This window comes from Tamandua tetradactyla, chromosome 2 (assembly GCF_023851605.1).
Source record: "Tamandua tetradactyla isolate mTamTet1 chromosome 2, mTamTet1.pri, whole genome shotgun sequence".
Lineage (NCBI taxonomy): Eukaryota > Metazoa > Chordata > Mammalia > Pilosa > Myrmecophagidae > Tamandua > Tamandua tetradactyla.
Window position 1 is genome coordinate 116648328 of NC_135328.1, and position 20595 is coordinate 116668922.

Genomic DNA, 20595 nt, shown 5'->3' on the forward strand with positions numbered 1-20595 from the left:
TCCCTAGTGTTTGAGACAGTATCAGGGGGTTCCCAGATGGGAAAGTTTAATAGTTCCATATTTTCTCTCTGATCCCTCAAGGGACATTGCCTATACTTTTTAATTATCTTCCCAACATACTCCAGGGTATATACAGGTATTACATTAAGCTATATAGACAAATTAATATTTTCAAAACAGGTGTTTTAGCAGAACTGGCTGTAATTGAGGTATTATGTAATTATTAAAGCCACTACTTTTCAATGAGTAAATATAATTCTGTGGATAGAGGAATAAAAAATATAATTAGTAAAAGTTCCCAAGTTGATTCTTCAGAGACTCCGAGTTTATTTTTGACATAATGTCTCATCTTATTAAGCATCATATTAAACTATGATAAATAACTTTGAATTATAATTATAATAATAGGTTGGCAGAGCTATGGTGATATCATACTCATATTTTTGAACATTTCCTCCTTTGCTGATTTTATCATTTTCTTTCTTCAGTCTCCCTAGCTTGTTTTCAAAGTTGAGGAGTTTTTCATCATGCATTGGCCATTAACATGAGTAAAGGAAGTTCCATGTGGAGATTTTTAAAGCTTAGGACACAGGGGCCAAAATATACGTTTCTTGCTTCCCCAAAGAGAAAAAATCCTCTAGACAAACGAATAGCTCTAAGAGACCACAGATGTTATATGATCAGTTATGAACTACATTGATTTAACAATGCTTTATTGGTATGTAAAGTCAAAATAATGTTGTTGGCCTTATTATAGTATATCACCACTCCTGCTCACTACTGCCTCAGACAAATTAAAGAAAAAATCTGCTACATTGTTTTTAAAATCTTGCTTTAAAAGTCCCCTTGGGGGACTGGGAAGAAAGGAAGAAATAGTAAACTTCCCTATCTGGGAAATTCCTCATATTCTCACAAGCACTGGGGACTACCAATTTAATAGACTGAGCCCTCAATCTTGGGGCTCACCCCTATTAAACTTACTCCTGCAAAGGAGAAGCTAAGCCTACTTACAATTATTCCTAAGAGTCACCCCCAGAGAACTCTTTTATTGTTCATGTATCCTCTCTAAGCCAATTTGGCAGGTATACTCACTGCCCTCCCCCCTATTTGGGACATGACTCCCAGGGGTGTAAATCTCCCTGGCAACGTGGGACCTGACTCCTGGGGATGAGCCAAAACTTGGCATCTTGGGATTGAGAAACCTTCTTGACCAAAAGGGGAAAAAGAGAAATGAGACAAAATAAAGTTTCAGTGACTGAGAGATTTCAAACAGAGTTGAGAGGTTATCCTGGAGGTTATTCTTATGCATTATATAGATATCCTTTTTCAGTTTATGGTGTATTGGAGTGGCTAGAGGGGATACCTGAAACTGTTGGAATGTATTTCAGTAGCCTTGATTCTTGAAGGCGATTGTATAACTATATAGCTTTTACAGTGTGACTGTGTGATTGTGAAAACCTTGTGGCTCACACTCCCTTTATTCAGGGCATGGACAGATGAGTAAAAAAATAAGGACAAAAAATAAATAATGGGTGGGGGGGATAAAGAGTTAAAAAAATTGGGTAGATTGCAGTATGAGTGGCAATGAGAAGGGAGGGGTAGGGGATATGTGATGTATGTTTTTTCTTCTTTTTCTGGAGTGATACAAATATTCTAAAAATGCTCATGGTGAGGAATACACAACTATGTGATGATATTATGAACCATTGATTGTATACTTTGGATGACTGTATGGTGCATGAAGATATCTCAATAAAAATATATATATTTTTAAATTTTACTTTCAGATTAGTCAGGGTGTTTATAGCTTTTCCCCTACATAAAAATTTTTATTTTCTTGTGTCCCTACCTCTTCATTATAGATGGAAAAATTAATCTTTTATCATATCTGTACAATTAATATTTTACACCACAGAAAACAAATTTTCCAAGAAAAATATCTGGCATGTTAATGATAAGAACCCTGTGGGATTAAGAAGTACATTCACTAAGTGTGAGGACAATAAATCATGGTTTTAACTACACTGCTGTGCCTTGATTCATGAAAATATTGTCAAAGTATTTAAATGAATGAAAAGATTATAGTGCTATTTTCCTTTTTATGTCAGTGAAAGATAAGGCCGAAATACTTCTGCAAGTTGATGAATCACAAAGTATCAAGAATGAGCTAACTATGCAGGTAAGGAAGACTTTGGAACATACATGCGTGATTTTCTTAAGCTATTCTTTAACCCTTAATTATTAACCTTGACTAAACAAAAATACAAACCCATTAGCATTGCAGAAAGGTGATATAAATAATACTTCATTATTTTTTATTATTATTGGATAATAGCAAATAAATGAAGAGTCTTTCTGTTATGCTAAAGGAGGTACATGTGTCTTGAAGAATGGAGGAAGATAAGGTTGTAGCTAGTTGATGTGACCTATGAATATGGAGATAGTGAGGGCAGATAGAACTTAACTTTTTGAAGGACTTGATTTTCTCACCTACATATCCTTATTTTGTCTTCTCTTAAAGCAGTGAGCTTGTCCTATCTTTCTTTAGTATACAGCTATGTATAATGCCTAATTGAAATTATAGGAATTTTCTCTGTTCATCTAGTAGTAAAAAAAAATTATCATATGAATAAGTGTTAAGAATTAGAGTATTTGTCTAAAAAGACAAAGTGTTTTTCTCATTGAATATTTGTTTATAGGTGACTTCACTTCACACTGCATTAGAACAAGAAAGATCTAAAGTGAAAGTATTACAAGCAGAATTAGCCAAATATCAGGTATGCTTTTATAATTTTGAAGTGATTTCATCGCAAATAATACATTTGGAATAGTCTTTGAGAAGCAAAGACACTGTTTTCTTCTTAGGTGAAAAATTATTCACCAAAAATATATTAATAATTTTTTATTATTGGTCACATATGATTTACATTTTAGAAAATGGTAAGGTTATCATAGATATCAATATATACAGAAACAGCTGAACTAATTCAAGAAAATCCTTGGTACTACACAGATGATGTGGTGCAGATGCCAGTGAATCATATCAGTGGATGGCACATAATGACTGCCCCATAATTGATGATGATGTTTGTTTGAATAAGGTGGTATCTCCTGGATATTTCTATTGTAAAGGTATCTTTTCCCCTTTACAATTAATAAGCAATAAATGGGGTGATATTTTGAGATTGCATGAATATTCTTTTCTCCAACACCTTTTTCACCCAATGTTTTTGCATATATTGATGATCTTTGTGTCAGTTATTACTTTGGTGGTTGTGAAATGATTTTCTAATTTTGTCATTCCTTCTACATTTATTAGCTGGCATTCACCATTTTTTTTTCTGGAAGAAGCAATAAAAAACAGTGCTTTGTTTCTCTATATATATGTGTATGTATGTCCATATGTTTATGTATCTAAACCATAATATAAAATGTATTTATTAACGTGGGATCACAGTCAAAAAGTTTGAAAGCCATTGGTGGCCTGGAGAGCATAAAAATTGCTTATCCCTAGCTTTGAAAAAATTAGTCTAGGAAAGAACTCTCTTGGCCTGGGAGGGTTTGAAAAGACTCTTTGTATGTTTAAAAAAAATTTCTAGAAGCAAGGTAAGAGTTCTAAGCTATATAGTGTTGATAACTATATAAAATGGTTATCTACTATAGAGAAAATGTTTGGTAAATTTATTTTTATTTTCCTTCTCTCTGACAGGAAATAAATCTTGTTTTTAATACATCTCTTTACCCGTCTCAAATTCCACATAGCCAGTTCCCATACTTTTTTCTTTGAATGAATATTGGCAGAATTTCTCTGTGCTCAAGAATGAATAATAGCATTCTTACTTTTCTTTTTTTAGAACAGATGTTGATGTAGAAACGTTTTGACCACCAAGAGGGGAGCTATAGGGAGAAAAAAGGATGAAGGAAATGAAGAGAACCATTATCAAAAGAATCTGGGCTCCATAGGCCCCTGATACAACCACCATCACTTTTAGAAATGCACTTCCACAGACAGATAGTTCCCAAACTTGACTGATCATCAGAATCAGTTGAGAAACTTTTAAAAGTATGGATTCTTCATTCCATTCCTTGTAATCCTGATTAAGTAGCCTGGGATAAAGCCTAAAAATGAGAATTTTAAAAAATAACTACCTAGCTGATTATTATGATCAATTAAGTTTGGGTACCCTTACCATAGTTTATAAAAATGGCAAAACAAAACAAGCAAACCAAAAAACCCACAAAACTATTGTAAGGTAAATACATCAAACCACTCTTTGTAATTAATTGGAGTGTTAATTATAGATGATTTTAACTTTCATCTTTATACTTTGTGCTTTCCAAATTTTTACAATAAGTATTTGCTTTTCTTTCTTTCTTTCTTTTTTCTGATTAGAGGAGCTTTATTGTGAGGCTATGCGCAGGTGGGCTGACACTTAACATGGGGACAGCCCTGAGCAGAGGAAGGGGTACAAACTTATATAAGATGGTTGTTGGGGTAGGGAAAGGGAGGTGGATTTTCATCGTCTAGCTTGGAAGTGAGATATTGGCAGGCTAAGCAGGGAGTTATGGCTGCCAGGGCTGTAACTGTAAGAATTGTAGCTCTCGGCTCTGTAACTGCTGAAAATGGCAGAGGTTGGATAAGGGGAGCTATTGCAGGAATACAGCTGCTGGAGGGCAGATGCAAGGACAATCATAGGACAGCCGTGTGAGCAGAGTCAGGTTTAGTTTATTATTATTATTATTATTAATAATATTTTAATATATATTATTTATTCACATACCATGTAAATCATGCAAAGTATACAGTGGTTCACAATATCATCATATAGCTATGCATTTATCATCACAATTGACTTTTTTTTCTTTTTTGTGAAAACATATACAAAAAAAGCAATAAATTTCAAAGCACACTGCAACAATTAGTTGTAGAACAGATTTCAGAGTTTGGTATGGGTTACAATTCCACAATTTTAGGTTTTTACTTCTACCTGCTGTAAGGTACTGGAGACAAAAAGAATTATCCAGGTTTGGTTCCCACAGCCTGCCCATGCCCGAAAAAGAATATCAAAATAATGATTCAGCGCTCATACTCATTTATTAAACCTACTTTCTCTGTGTAACTCCATCATCACCTTTGATCTTTCTTCTGCTCTTTAGGGGTATTGGGGCTTTGCCCATTCTAACTGTTTCATGTTGGAAGGGGCTGTTGGTAATATGGGACAAGGGGATAGAACTAGTTGAAGTTCTGGAGAGGTTAGCCCCCTCTGCATTTCAGAATTTATCTGGTCCAGAGACTCATCTGGACGTTATAGGTTTCTAGAAAGTATCCACATGCATGGAACCTTTGTAGAATCTTATATAATACCTAGGTGTTCTTTAGGATTGGCAGGATGGTTTTGGTTAGGGGTTGGCAAGCTATGATAGGTAGCAATGTCTAACTGAAACTTGTGTAAGAGTGACCTCCAGAGGTTTCACTTGCAGCATTGGGTTTAGAGAGAGAGAGAGGCCACATCTGAGCAGCAAAAGAGGTCCTCCAGAAGTACCTCTTAAGCACACCTATACGTAGGCTAAGCTTCTCTGCTACATACATATGCCTCACAAGAGCGAGACTCAAGATCAAAGGCTTGGCCTTTTGATTTGGGTGTCCCTAACGTTTGACACGGTATCAGGGTTTTCCCCAGTGGTCAAGTTTAATAGTTCCATATTTTTTCTCCCATCACTCAAGGGACTTTGCTAATACTTTTTGATAATCTACTTAATACACTGTGGGATTTATCCAGATGTTACATTAAGTTATACAGGTTTAAAGGACCTCAATCCTATTCTGGGCTCCCCTTTTGGATTGTTTAAATGATCTGTCTAGACAGGTGGAATTAGATTATGTGCTACAGAAAATTTGAGTTCTGGATAAAATAAATCTTTCTTCCTTTGGTTTCAAAGACTAGATGAAACTCTAAAATACAGACAATGTCTTCCTTACCCCTGTATTCTGAATTACCTTAATCCCAAACTGATTACCTTCGTTTTTATCTCTAAATACTAGATTATACATATAGAAAATAGCCTTTCAAAATCCAGAAATAACAATTACTGCCGTGGACTAAATGTGACTGCTTTAAGTGCTTACAACTTAGACCCCTGTAGTATTTGCTTTATAAATTAGAAAAATGCAAAAAAAAAAAAAAGTTATGTGAAAAGTAATTAATGTAAAACACTTTCTGTCTTTAAAGTTGCCTTTCTCTTTCCTTGGCTCAAGTTAAATTCCATAGGTGAAATTTCATATGGGACAAATTGAATACATACTTATATATACCACCGAGCAATATGTAAAGTAAAACCTACTTTTCAACTCAGTAACAAACGGAATCAGATTCCTAATGCTGTCTAATATGAACAAGACTAAACAGAACTTGAATTATAAATTGAATAACCCAAGCTGATAATGAACTGAATTACCAAATTTGCTGATCAGATGTAGCAAATTAAGTATGTGGTTTACTTTAGTATTGATCAAAAGTCTTATTTTTAAACAAGTTTGGGTCAGATGTCCTCTAAAAAATGAGTTATTGGTGATTTTACTAAGCCTAGACTAATTCAAATAGATGTAACCATTTACTACAATCTACTTGAGGCATTTGTAAAAATAACCATATGAAAACAATTCATTGGAATTGGAATGCAATTCAGATTTACAACAAACTCAAAAAAGAAACTGCTTTCTTCTCATACCCCAAAATCCCTTTGCTTGCATATATTCTTAAAATGAAGATGGCCACCATATGACATGTCCTAAATAATTTTCTTTATTTTTCTTTACAGAGTGGCAGAAAAGGGAAAAGAAACTCTGAATCCGACCAGTATAGGTGATTACATTAGCCTTTGAGATCAACACAAAAATGAAAACTTTCAGGGTTTTGCAAAAATGTATATATTTAATGCTGTGCAACTGCTATACTATGCAGTTTTTGTTGAAGAAACTAAAAATTACTAGCTCACTAACCATCTCTGATTTTATGTTCTTTCGGCTTAAAGTGAAAGAAGAAAAATAGAATTCCAGCAGAATTCAATGGTTATTATTTACTATCCATACTTCTTATCACTTTAGTTTTTCGTCAGTCAATAAAATTTACTCTTCCACTAATATGCTCTATTTTTTTAAGTTTCAGAAATAATGTGAAAGTATTAGTTTTGCTTTTAGTACAAATGAGTTAGTCAGAACATTCTAAATTAATGACTATGTACTCAACACTTTCTGCGTGCTAAATCCTATGGCACATACAAGATGTGTAAAATATGGTTGTTGTCCTCAAGCGTAGCTTTTGTTCAGGAGAAATAAAAGATATGGGTAAGTAAAAACAAGAACGAAAATAATTATCATACATATTATAGTGAATATGATATCACATTGTTTGGGAACTTTCATGAGTTAGTTTTTAGATGGTAGAAAGTATTTCCATAAATTTGTTGAGAATCATTCCAGGCAGAAAGAAGAAAATGTGGGCTGCAAGATATGTTTAAAAAATGCTGTGGCTCGAGAACAGTAATATGACATTGAATAGTAAGAGGAATGAGAGATTTTTCATAGGTATATCAATAACTAGAATGATTATTAATTTATGGGATTCATTTTTTAGTGTGGTCAGTGAAATATAATTATGATTCATTAAAATAAATATATTTTTGTCTGATAACAAAGTTGAACACACAAATATTGGTCTTGTCCTCCAAAACCGGCATTATGTAAGGGGTTCTACTTCATGATAGTCTTTAAAGAAAAAATACTTAAAATAAAGGTAATGAAATTGTCATCACTGCTTATAGGTCTGGCTTCCTCCATGAGGTTATATGAGCCTTGCAACGAATTGTAACTTATTACTCCCTATATTCCCAGTGCTTAACCTGCTATGTGGCTTAGGTTAAAGAAATATTTATTTAGTTAATTAATAAAGTGAACATTTTTAGATAGTTTATTCTTAATTTTACCTTTGATAAACAGTACTTACCATCCATACATAATTAATTCATTAAACATGTATTTAGTACCTATCGTAATAACTGGCACATTGTAGACACTCAACAGATGTGCCATTTTTACTAGTGTATATTGTTTAAAAAGTTATTTGGGCATAAAGAAAACTCTCCAAAAAGAGAAGATTCTTTTGTGTTAGGTATTCTCTAGAGCATTGTATATATAGCCCTCTTTTTCATCACTGAACTAACTTTACTGGATTGATGTCACCATTCCTCAGGCCTCATCTGTCACATGTAGGACTGATGTATCAGTTTCAGCAGGGAAAATTTTATCTAGGAAGAGAGAGAAAAGATAGCGGTCAATCTGGTGATTTTGTCTTTGTCAAATTGATTTATCAGGCATACCGCTTTCATAAATATCAGCATTTAGATTATTTTCAGTTTCTGAGTTCAGTTAAATTGTTGATAGCTTATTATATGTCAGGCATTGTGCTCAATATTGGAGATGCAAATATAATGAGACATCTTGGTATCAGGGTATCTGTAATCAATTGGAAGAAAACAGAAATGTAAAAAGATAATCATAAAGTTTTCCCATAAATAATAATATTCATGTATTTAAATTGTTTTTGGAGAATAGAAGAAAATACATTTTACTTCAAAGGGGTGTCACTTATTTTAATGATTTCAAACTCATTAATAATAACTCATTTTAAAAATGATTATGGCAATATAAGACAGTTAATTAAATTCAGCAAATATTTTTTACATCTTCTCTGGAATTTTTACTTCTTTAATGGTGTTAGTGAGGCCAGAGGAACAAGAGCTATGGTCAAGTCCCAGTCCTACCACTTAATTAGTTGTGTAAATTTGGCCCATAATAAGTGCTCAGTAGATGATTGGTTGAACAGAGTGAATTTGAATATTAAATGAGAGCAGATATGAAAGTATTGGACAACAAGCTGAGTAAGTTGTAGTCTCTACCTTCAATTATTTCCAGGCTAATGGGAATAAAAGGAGCATAGCTCACACCTTGAATTCAAGATAGAATATAGGAATTCACAACAGTCTTAGGTTGGTTAGAAAAGAGTGTTGCTTATAGAAAAGATAACATATTTGAAATTGTTTCTAAGGAATGGGCAGCTTTTCCACAAAATTTTAAAGGGTAGAGGTCATTCAGGAAAAAGGAAAGTTTAAAAAGATAGGGAATAAGGAAAAGCACAGGGTGTGTTCAGGGTATGGAAAGATAAGCAAAGGATATGTTGGGGGAACAGAGTGTCTTAAGTTTGCCTGAAGTGTATGATTATGGAGAAGAGTAATGAGAGAGCCAGAAAGGCAGTTTGGGGAAATCTGTCATTCATCCTGAATTTCAGATTAAGAAGTTAATTCTTAATTTGGTAGGTAATAGGGAAACCTGGGTTTGATTCCCTGTGCATGTACCCACCCCACCCCCCACAAAAAGAAATTATATTCCTTTATGAACAAAGGAATAATGTAATCATAGTTGTTCTTTAAGAAGATTGAAAGGGCTGTGATATAATAGAAGGTTATAGAAGAGAGTCAGTTGGAAGAGAACATCAAGGAGGCCAACGCTAATGGTAGAAATAAGAGGTAAACTGGATCTAAACTAAAGACCCCGTGGGATTCAGAAAATGTAATAAATGTTGCAAGGGTGAATCTAACAAACCTGATGTGAAGAGTGAGATTGGTTCTTTGAGAAAGGTAGGAGTTATGGATTTGGGATCTGGTGACAAGTTTAATTTTATGAATTGTTGACATACCCAAAGGAAAAGGGATTCAGAGCGTTGTTGCTGAGAACAAAGTTTGAGGATGGTAGGAAAGAGAGTGGTCAGAAAGATGGGAGGCCCTGTTATGAATGTTGTAGATAGACCAACGAAAACCCATGGGATTTAAGAGCTAGAGGTCACATTGCTCACCTTCAGAATATTTTTTTCAATAGTTGGCACAGAGCAAGATGTTAAAGAGGGAAAAGTTAAAGTCTTCAGGACTTTTTTTTTTTTTCCACATGGGCAGGCCACGGGAATTGAACCCAGGTCTCCAGCATGGCAGGCAAGAATTCTGCCTGCTGAGCCACCATGGCCCACTTCTCTTTAAGACCTTTGACAATTAAAGAAAGGGGACTGAGATGCTTTGAGGGGCTACAAGATTGAGTGAGGGCTGGTTTGTTTTTATTTAGAACCGAGGAGACCTTGAAAATATTCATAAGCAGAGAGGAAGGAGTCAGTTAAGAAAACAGAGATGGGAAGTGGGGCCTGAAGGATTGATTTCTAGATGACCTCTTGCCATTATATGAGTTAGTTGTCTTATCAAACATTTCTAACTTTGATAGTTTAAAATAAAGCAACTCTTTGTTAATGGAATTATAGGGCTTTCTATATAATATTAGGAATGTTTAAACAGAATTTAAGGGTTTAAACAAGAAGTAAATGGTTTCACTACTCAGGCATTAGTAAATTTCCATAATGTAGACATTATCATACACTATAGGAAGGAAAAATTCCTAAAACAAGGAGAAGATATCAAGTGAAAGATAACCTAAAATCCTTCAAAGTCTGTAAGACATTGAGTAATTATTCTGAAGTAAATTTTTAATTGAATCTGAAATGTTATTCACTTAATGTTATTCACTGCTGGTATGGTGGCTGTTATGAAGTAGATACCATAAATACTATTAGTGGCCTTGTACTTTTGTTTCAACCTTTTGGAAAAGCTTTACAGCAATATGTTTCAGGAACCAAAAATATGTTCATACCCACTAAGCCCAATATAGGATAATTTATCCGAAGAAAACAGTTTGAGAACAGAAAATATTTAAAAGCAAGGAGATCTATTCAGGTACAACAGTAACTATAATAAGAAACAAGGAAATAATGAGTTTTGAACTTCAGTGTCTACTTCAGTAGTTAATATAATACAACCCAATATCCAACTTGAATGATTAATTAATATATATCAGTGGAAAGTGTTATGTAACCCTTAAAAGATATAATTAGGATGACTAAGTAAAAAAAATGGAATATGTGAAACAAAGTTTAAATATCAAAACAAATACAAACTTGTATACTGATTACAGCTGTGTGAAAATATATACACACATATGGACAGAAACTGGAAAGTAATAATTTAAAAATTAAAATGATCTTATTAGGATGATGGGATGATGGGTTATTTTCTTTTTTCCAAAATTTTAATGTGTTGTGCTGTGTTTTGGCAATAAAAAAAGGAAAAATAAATTTTAATGCTTGGGTTCCTATTAAATATTCTTGTTAAATACTTATAGACAGTAACTTGCTCTTCTAGGAATAGGTTGTATCAAATTAATCATTTTATTGACATGTTCATATGAATTATCTCCTGGACATGGAAGTTTTTTTTTTTTAATCCAGAACCCTTTCCTTTAATAGAACTGAACAAGGGAAGGAGCACTGGGAATGAAAATGACTGTATGGCTGAAAAAAACCTACAAAGTTTTGATCAACCAATTGTTTTACTTCTCATTTAAAAGATTTGAGAGCTTTATAAGTTTTACTACCATTAACTGTGTCATTTTACTCTGGTGACATCTATTCAATATTAATTTCCTTAAATATTGCAAACTAGTATTGTAATTATTTTAGAAACTTACTACATGCAATATACTCCCCTTTATGAATTTAGGAAAGAGATCATTTTCTTTCTAAAACCTAAATATATATGTAATGGATATGGATTGTACTACCTTATATAAAACTAGTTTTTTAAAATAACTTTTTTGAGTTAGAACTGACATATGATAATGATAAACTACATGTAATAGATTAGTGAACATGCTTCTGTGATTTCAATCCTTTGGAATTTGTTGAGATTTTCTTTGTGGGCCAGTTTGTGATCTATTTAGTAAATGTTATGTGTGGGTTTGAAAAGAATGTAGATTCTGCAGTTATTGAGTACAGTGTTCTATATATGTCCAATTAGAGCAAGTTTGTTCAAATTTAATATATTCTTAATGACTTTCTGTCTGCTGTTCTATCAATTATGAACATATGTTAAAATCCTATGGTGATTGTAGATCTGTCTACTTCTATTTATTGTTTTGTCATTTTTGCTTTTGACACACATTCAAATTTAAAATTGTTCTATCTTCCTGATAAAAGATAAATTTTATTTTTATGAAGTAACTATCACTATTATTATTATTATTATTATTGCTTTAAAATTCTATTTCAGGGTGCACGGGTGGTTCAGTGGTAGAATGCTTGCCTGCCATACAGGAGACCGGGTTCCCTCAACAAAAAAAGTCTGTTTCATCCCATATGATAACTTTTTTAGCTTCCTTGCACTTCATGTCTCCATGGGTATATTTGGCAACATCCTTTTATTGTCTTTTTGTGCCCTTATATTCTAAATGGGTCTTTTGCAAACAGAATATTACATTTTTAAGGGTCCTAATCTGACAAACTTCTAGTGTTTCTGTTTACCTCTTTTTCTCATTTTCTTTAAGTGATTGACTTGGTGACCTCCCTGTATGTCAGACCTTCAACTTTAGGAAGTACTCCAGCATTTCAGCTTTTTCAAGCACGGAAGTTAGTCTGAGCATCCAAGTCTATCACATCCCTATAAAAGGAGTAACTAAAATTCTATTAGCTATATTTTGCTATGTCATTAATGGAGCTATACCCACTAATTTATAGTACAAATGTTTGATTTTAGAGACTAGGCTGATATTTTCAAATAACTAATTCAGGAGCCTCCTATCATTAAACCAGCTATTGTTGGAGAAAAACAACTAACCAATAATTAGGATTTCAGTTCCTCTTCTTCAGCATTGTAGTTCTTTTTGAATTAGTGATTTCAATATTCCCAAACATAACAACAATATCTAGATACTTAATCAGTAGTACTACATATTAATAAATAATATATATATATTAAGATTTCTTCATTTTTGGTTTCTAGGAAGAATAATGCTATTCATTCTGGGTCGATTTGAAGCTATTATGTACCCCAGAAAAGCCATGTTTTAATTCTGATCCAGTATTGTTGGGGGGGGGCTGTTTTTTGAATCCTGATTCAACATTCTACAGCAGAAACTTTTCATTAGATTATCACCACAGCAATGTGGCATGCCCAATTGTGGTTGTCTCCTTTTGATTAGATGGAGATGTGACTCTACTCATCCTAGGTGGGTCTTGATTAGGTTACTGGAGCTCTTTAAAAGAGGGAACATTTTGGAGAGCCGACAGAGAGCCAATAGAGACACTTAGAAAACAGTTGCTTCAGAACTGACAGAGACAGGGATGTCTGAAGATGCTTGGAGCCCATCAGACATTGCATGGAATGTTAAGGAAGCCAGAACTTGGAGGGAGCCTAGGGAAGCCAAGAGATGAGAGACAGCCCTAGAGAAGCAAAGCAAGGAACCACCCCGGGAACAGAGGCTGAAAGCAACAGAACTGGGATCAAGGACCAGCAGATCCCAGCCATGTGCCTTCCCAGATCACCCTTCCTTAAGCCAAGGTATATTCCTCTGGGTGCCTTAGTTAGGACATATTTATGACCTTGAAACAATAAATTTGTAACTTATTCAATTCCATTTTTAAAAGCCCTTCCATTTCTGGTATATTGTGCTCCAACAGCTTAGAAAAACTAATACACATACTCTGTAATATCCAGACTTATTTCAAAGTAAATTTTTTTGGTAATTTTTTTTGTCAGAATAACAAGATATGTTCCTCTTATTACTAAATATTATGCTATCAGCCTCTTATGCTTCTATGATAGCAAACAAAATTATGCAATCATACTGTGAGCCAGTTTTCCAGATGATTAAAAACTACAGCCAGCCAAGTTGAAAGCCCCTGGGCTAAAAGGCAAAGCATAGAAAAACAAAGTAAACAAATTCAGAGAAAACTCCTGTCATAACTATCGTAAAATAAATATAAATGTATGTGTATGTATATAAAATCAATAATATGCAAAAATTCTTAACTGCCCCTTTAACTTGGCCATGAATCTTTGGGATTCCTTCCATCAAGAAGTAGGGTTTATGATTCTTTCCCTTGAATCTGGGGGTGGGTGTGGGGGAGATTCTGTAAGTTTTTCGACTAATAGAATATGGCAAAAAGCTTTCAGAGACTGCAACTTCCACTTCCACCTTCTTAGAATACTCCCTCTGGAGGAAGTGGCTACTATGTCTGAGTATCCTGAGACTACCATGCAATAAGAAACCCAAATCACATGGAAAGGCCACCTATAGGTACTCCAGTTGACAGCGTCAATCTAGACAACTGTGGGTCATATAAGTGAACCATGTTAGGCATCTATACCACACAAGCCTTCATATGACCTCAACTTCAGCTGCATTCTGATTACACCTACATGAGAGATTACATGTGAGAACTTACAGGCAACCCATAGCAGAGTGAGTGAGAATAATGACTTATTGTTTTACCAACGAAATTTGCAAGTGGTTTTTACACAACAATAGATTACTGAAGCAAAATTTGTTACCTGTAATAAGGTAATCCTGTAAAAAAGAAATCCCGTAGCCTATAGAGATACTAACTTTGGGGTCATGTGGCAGGCAAAAAAGCTGACAAGACCCTAAGGCTCCTGTTAATGAATGCTAGGAGAATCTAAGGAGAGTTTTGGTTAAAGCTTAAAGGACATAGAGGAAGATTTATTGGAAACCAGATAAAAGGGGATTTTTGTTAGGAAATGATAGAAAGTTTGGTGACATTGTTGCCCATATTACCATGGAAAATAGAAAATGAACTCAATGAAGGTGGATCTGGTTGAAAAGGTTTTTCAGAAAGAATATAGAAAGTTAAATTTTTTTTCTGTCTATGATAAAATATAAGAAGAAAAAGAGATGAACTAAAGAAGAAACTTTAGTGTTTTAGCAGAATTAAAGAAATATAAAGTAACCAGGACTTGCTGGGTTAAAAAATAAAACTCAGCTCTGGTCTGGAAAAGAAGGAAATTCCCCCAATTTTCAAAATAGTAATGCCCTAAGGGCAAGATCAAGCCCAGAGGCCTACCAGTAAAGCATGACTTCTGGATAAAGGTCTCAAGAGTGTGGCTATAAAGCCATTAAAGATTAAAGGGAAAGCATTGTAGGGCTACTAAAAATCTTAAGGGCCCTCCTCTTAGTTAAATACAGGCTTTCAGGATACTTAAGGGTATTGTGCCATAGCTCATAGCCCAAGGTAGAGAAGGGCCTGTCTCAAAACAAATGTGGATATGGCTTTTGTCTAATGATGATGATTATGAGAAATTCACACAGATTTTGAAGGAATTGTGTCAGTTTTAACTTAAAGGGACAGAAATGGTAGAAAATAAAAAGAGGACTTTGAAAACTCAACCTTCTAAGCGCAGGAAGCAGTCTGAGAATGCTATCCAGATACAAATAAGGGCTATTTCTTATGGGAAAATGATGACTCAGAGAACGGAGTCAAGAACAGAACTGAATTAGGCCTTAATCAAGGAATTGACATGTGCCTAGACTACAATTCAGATTTTCTATGGAGCAGTGACTGTTAAATGCATCGTATTTTCCTCCTTTTTGAATAGAAGTGTCTATTGTGGTTATATTGTCTCTGTTATATGTTATATGGTAGGGGATAGGAAACTTCTCTATTGAGGTCTTAATGAACTGCATCTGAACTTGATTAAAATGATGAGATCCTAGAACTGGTGCTAATGCCATAATGGGATGGAATGTTAGGGGATGTGGGGAGTGTGTAAGTATATACTCAGCATGTGGAAGAAATGTAAATAATTTGTGGCCAAAGAGCAGATTTAAAGACAGCTAAAAATTCTTTGACATTCTTCTCATAGAAAGGTAGGGTTTGGGTCCCCATTCCGTGAATTTGGATGAACTCAGTGTGTTCTTTGATCAATAACATACAGCAGAATGATCACAGGCCTTAAGAAACTGACAGCTCTCACTTTTTCCTTCTTGGAACACATGCTCTGGGAGAAACAAAATTCCTTGTAAGAAGTCCAAATACATAAGATCTTTTTGGTGTGAGAAGCTCAAACTACCTGAGAAAGGTTACTGTAGGCATTCTGGTTGATAACCCCAAGCGAATTCCCATCCAATAACCAGTTGCAGCTGCTAGCCATATGAATGAGTACTATTTCATGGCCTGTCCAATCTGGCCTTTAGTCGACTCCAGCCCTTGCTGGTATGTGATGCAAATACAGGAGAGATCTGAAGGGAGAACTGCTGAGTGGAGTGCAATCAGTTCACAGCACAGTGAATAATTAAAAATATTTTTTTAATCCACTGAGTTTAGGTGTGGGTTGTTATGTGCAGCTTAAAGAGATACAGTATTCTAATACTTAAAATCCCTTTTGCCTTCCTTTTCTTTTTGGTATCAAATGCCTATTTATAAAGCATTATGCATGTCTTGAAATGGCAGCATTAGTGAAGTTATGGTACTTTTTAAACCACATTCTTAGCTTATAATATACAGAAAGGCCTTATGTTGTCCTTTTAGGATGATATTAACAAGATTCATGAGCTTAGATAGTTAATATCAGGGTTTTTGCAGTTTAAATTGAGCATTTTTTTCTAAATTGTGGTTTCTTTGGACCAGCTGGGTTTTCATTTTACTTATACATGACATCCATCACAGTTTTATAACAATATATTTATTGATAAGGTAATTACATCTAAAGTACCTAGCAGAACAGATTCCAAAGAGGGCTATTTCATAGGGCAAGAGACCTATAATCTTCACTGGGCAATATTACATTGGTTCACTATAACATATATCATTTTAATTTTTAAAATGTGATTAAAATTTTCTTTCTATACTATTTACAGTGATAATAAGCTTATTGTATTACCTACATTCTACCACAATCTCCTTGCCTTTATTGGAATCTGGTTTATCCTATGAACACAAGTTGCCTTGAAGTTCTCTTAAATGGCAGATTATTTCCTTTCACAAATCTTATGATTCTCAAGGCCAGGAAGTGACCTTCTTGCTTCTTCATTGCTGCCCAAACAATTCCCCTATCATTTATAAGCCACAGCTCTTTTGAAGCTTATGCCATACCTGAGCTATATTACCCACACCCCTGCTCATTATAGTCATGCACCAGCACCCACATAACTAACTCTCATGCTTTAAAAAGACATTAGCTCCTTTGTCATTGTTTCTTCCCTACTTGTATTCTATTCATTAGACTCAGTAATTTGAACATCCATATGGATGATTCATCCAATACCGTGGCTTCTTCTTAAATCACAGCTTTTTTGAGATATAATTTACATGTCATAAAGTTCACCCTTTTAAAGTATGCAATTCAGTGAATTTTAGTATATTCACAAAGTTGTACAACCATCATTATTCTAATTTTAGAACATTTTCATCTCTCCAAAATTATCAGTCACTCCACATTCTGCCCTCCTTCTAGTCCCTGGCAATCACTAATCTACTTTCTGTTTCTATAGATTTGCTTAGTCTGTTTCAAAAACAAGAAATCATACAATATGTGGCCTTTTGTGACTGATTTCTTTTACTTGACATATTTTCAAGGTTCATTCATATTTTAGCATCTGTCAGTACTTCGTTCCTTTTTTTACCTTTTTATTTTGACATAATTTCAAATTACAGGAAAATTACATAAAGAGTACAGAAACAATACATAGGACTCTAATGTACTCCCTCACCTAGATAATGTAGACTTACCAACTATTAGGATTTTGCCACATTTATTTCTTTCTCCCTCCCTAAACCCTTCCTTTCTCCCTCACTTCCTTCGTTTTCAAATGTATCTGTTTTCTAAACATGTGAGAGTAGTTTGCATACATCATGCTTCTCTGACACAACACTTCCATGTACATTTTCTGAGAATAAGGACACTCACTTATGCAACCACCTTACCTGTTGTTATAAAGTTCAAGAAATTTAACATTGACATAAAACTTATAGTCTATATTCTAATGTTTTCAACTGTCATAATAATGTCCTTTGAAACAGGAGTGAAATAAGCCAGATACAAAAGGATAGATACTGTATGATTCCACTTTTAGGACCAGCATAAAGGTATAGCCAGAGGCTTATAACACAGCATATAGAGGACTTAGAGATACATAGAAGCTAGATATGGATGAACCGTTAGCTAATGAGGTTGAACTCCAATGTAACGGAATAGTTAGGAGTGAAGGTGATTCTCTAGTTGGTCCATAAGTAATATTACCATATTGAAGATGAACAAGATTGAAAGTGGTTGTATAGACCTATGTGTCCCACTGATTAACACTAGAAATATGAATTAGTTCTTGCAAGAATTACTTCAAAGATATGATTCTTGTACAGAATGTTTAAGTCCAGGGTACATGGGGAAAACTGTTATTGCATGCTTTGAACTATGTTCAAAAGAAAACCATCAGCACTACCACAGCAACAGCAGAGGTAAATAATGGGGTGAAGGACATGAGTTAAGAGGTTTAGATTTCCTATTTTGGGAAGGTATGTTTATTGTTTTCTTTCTCTTGGGAACAATGAAACTATCTAAAATTGAGAATGTTGATGGACTGTGGACTTTGGGCCCTCTACATGATGCCTGATGAATGCAGGTGGCTGAAGGATGCACTGACAGTGAAGTAGATTGGTGAACGATGGTGTATACTTATGAACGAAGGTTGTGCTGCTACCAAAAGGGGCATAGTCGTGAGGCATGCAATGATGTGAATGAACATGTGGGACATTAAGCCAGAAACAAAAGAACAAGTATGGTATGGTTACTTTTAGAAAATGCTTATAAGAAAATAGGGGCCTAGATTGTAAACTTTTAGAGCAGACACATTAAGTATGGAGTGGTGATTATTATTTCTGGATTTTGAGAGGCTGTTTTATATATATATATATATATATATCCTGATATTCAGAGATAAGAATGAACCAAACATGTTGGGATTAAAGTAATTCAGAACACAGGGGTAAGGAAGACAGTGTCTATATGTTAGAACTACACATACTCTTTTAGACCATTGTAGGAAAGGTTTATTTGGTCTGGAACTGAAATTTTCTGTAGCACATAATCTAATTCAACCTATCTAAAGGTTGAAACACAGGGAGCACAGAATAAGAAAGAGGTCCTTTAGTCCTGTATAGATTATTGTAATGCCTGGATACATCCTAGAATATATTAAGCAGATAAAACAGTATTGGCAAAGTCCTCTGAGGGATGGGAGAAAGAATGAAACTATTAAACCTTACCATCAGGGAATCCCCTGATATTGTATCAAACTTTAGGGATACCTAAATCAATAGGCCATACCCTCAATCATGAGGCTTACTCTTGTGAAGCTTATGTAGGTTGTGGAGTAGCTTAGACTACCTATAGGCATGCCTAAGAATTACTTCTGGAGGACTTCTTTTGTTGTTCTTATGTGGCCTCAGTGTCTAATCCCCACTTTGCAAGTGAAATCATTGCCTTCCCCCCTACGTGAGACATGACATGAAGGGGTGAAAGTCTCCCTGGAGATGTGGGAGATGACTCCCAGGGATGAATCCAGACCTGGCACCATGGGATCAACAATTCTATCCTGACCAAAAGTGGAAAAGAAGTGTAATTAAGAAAGTATCAGTGGGGCAGGCAATGGTGGCACAGTGGCAGAGTTATCACCTTCCATCTCGGAGACCCGGGTTCGATTCCCAATGCCTCCCCATGTAAAAAATAAAGAGAAAGTATCAGTGGCAGAGAGAGTTCAGAGAGTCGAGAGGCTACTCCAGAAATTGCTCTTACGTAGGATTCAGTTAGACCTTGCTACCTATCATAAACTGTCAAACCCCAACCAGGACCATGCCAGCCAATCCTAAAGAACACCTAGGGCAAAATATAAGATTCCACAAGAGTTCCATGCACTAGAGTAACTTTGTAGAAACCTACAACCTCCAGATGGGTTCCTGGTTCAGTAGAGTCCCGAAACCTAGCCCAGCCTCTCCAAAACATCAGATAGTTCCATCTCCCTACCCCATATTAGTGACAGATCCTTCCCATATGAAAAATTTAGAATTGCCATAGCCCAAACACCCCTAAAGAGAGGGATGGAAAGATCAAAAGTGATGTGGAATTATACAGAGAAGATAGGATTTAATAAATGAATATGAATGCTAAATCATTAAATTGATATCTTTTAGTTTCCATTATTTTAGAGCAGCTAGAAGTAAAAACCTAAACTTGTGAAATTGTAACCCATGTCAAACTCTGAAATATGTTCTAGAACTAATTGTGGTGCTGTGCTTTGAAATTTCTTGCTTTTCTGTATATATGTTATTTTTCACAAAAAAAGAAGGAAAAAAAGTCAATTGTGATGATAAAAAAATATTTAAGCCCTCTAGCCTCCTATATTCTGGAACAGCTAGAAGGAAGAATATGAGAGGATCTTATGGTAGCCCATTACAAACTCTGGAATCTGTCCTGTAACTACTTGTTGAAGAGTGCTTTGAAAACCATTGCTTTTTTATTTCTTTGCTTTGTATATATGTTATACTATACAATAAAAAAAGTTAAAAATAAAAATTCTACTGTATGTATATACCACATTTTGTTTATCCACTCATCTGCTGATGGACACTTGGGTTGCTTCCATCTTCTGGCAATTAT

The 20595-nt window shown here is 34.7% G+C and overlaps 2 protein-coding genes across 11 annotated transcripts in view; one reads left to right on the forward strand and one right to left on the reverse strand.

Annotated features, from left to right (window-relative positions):
• Positions 1-7054, forward strand: part of GKAP1 (G kinase anchoring protein 1) — a 151629-nt gene extending 144575 nt beyond the window's left edge. For all 10 annotated transcript variants that reach the window (XM_077148581.1, XM_077148586.1, XM_077148590.1 and 7 more), the window contains 3 exons: positions 2109-2179; positions 2700-2777; positions 6820-7054. In XM_077148581.1, coding sequence (XP_077004696.1) covers positions 2109-2179; positions 2700-2777; positions 6820-6867 — 197 coding nt within the window. In that variant the 3' untranslated portion in view covers positions 6868-7054. The remainder of the gene's footprint in view (positions 1-2108; positions 2180-2699; positions 2778-6819) is intronic.
• LOC143673720 (uncharacterized) overlaps positions 4706-20595 on the reverse strand; it is a 55501-nt gene continuing 39611 nt past the window's right edge. The window contains exon 3 of the mRNA XM_077148595.1: positions 4706-8304. The gene's annotated coding sequence lies outside the window, so the exon portion shown is untranslated. The remainder of the gene's footprint in view (positions 8305-20595) is intronic.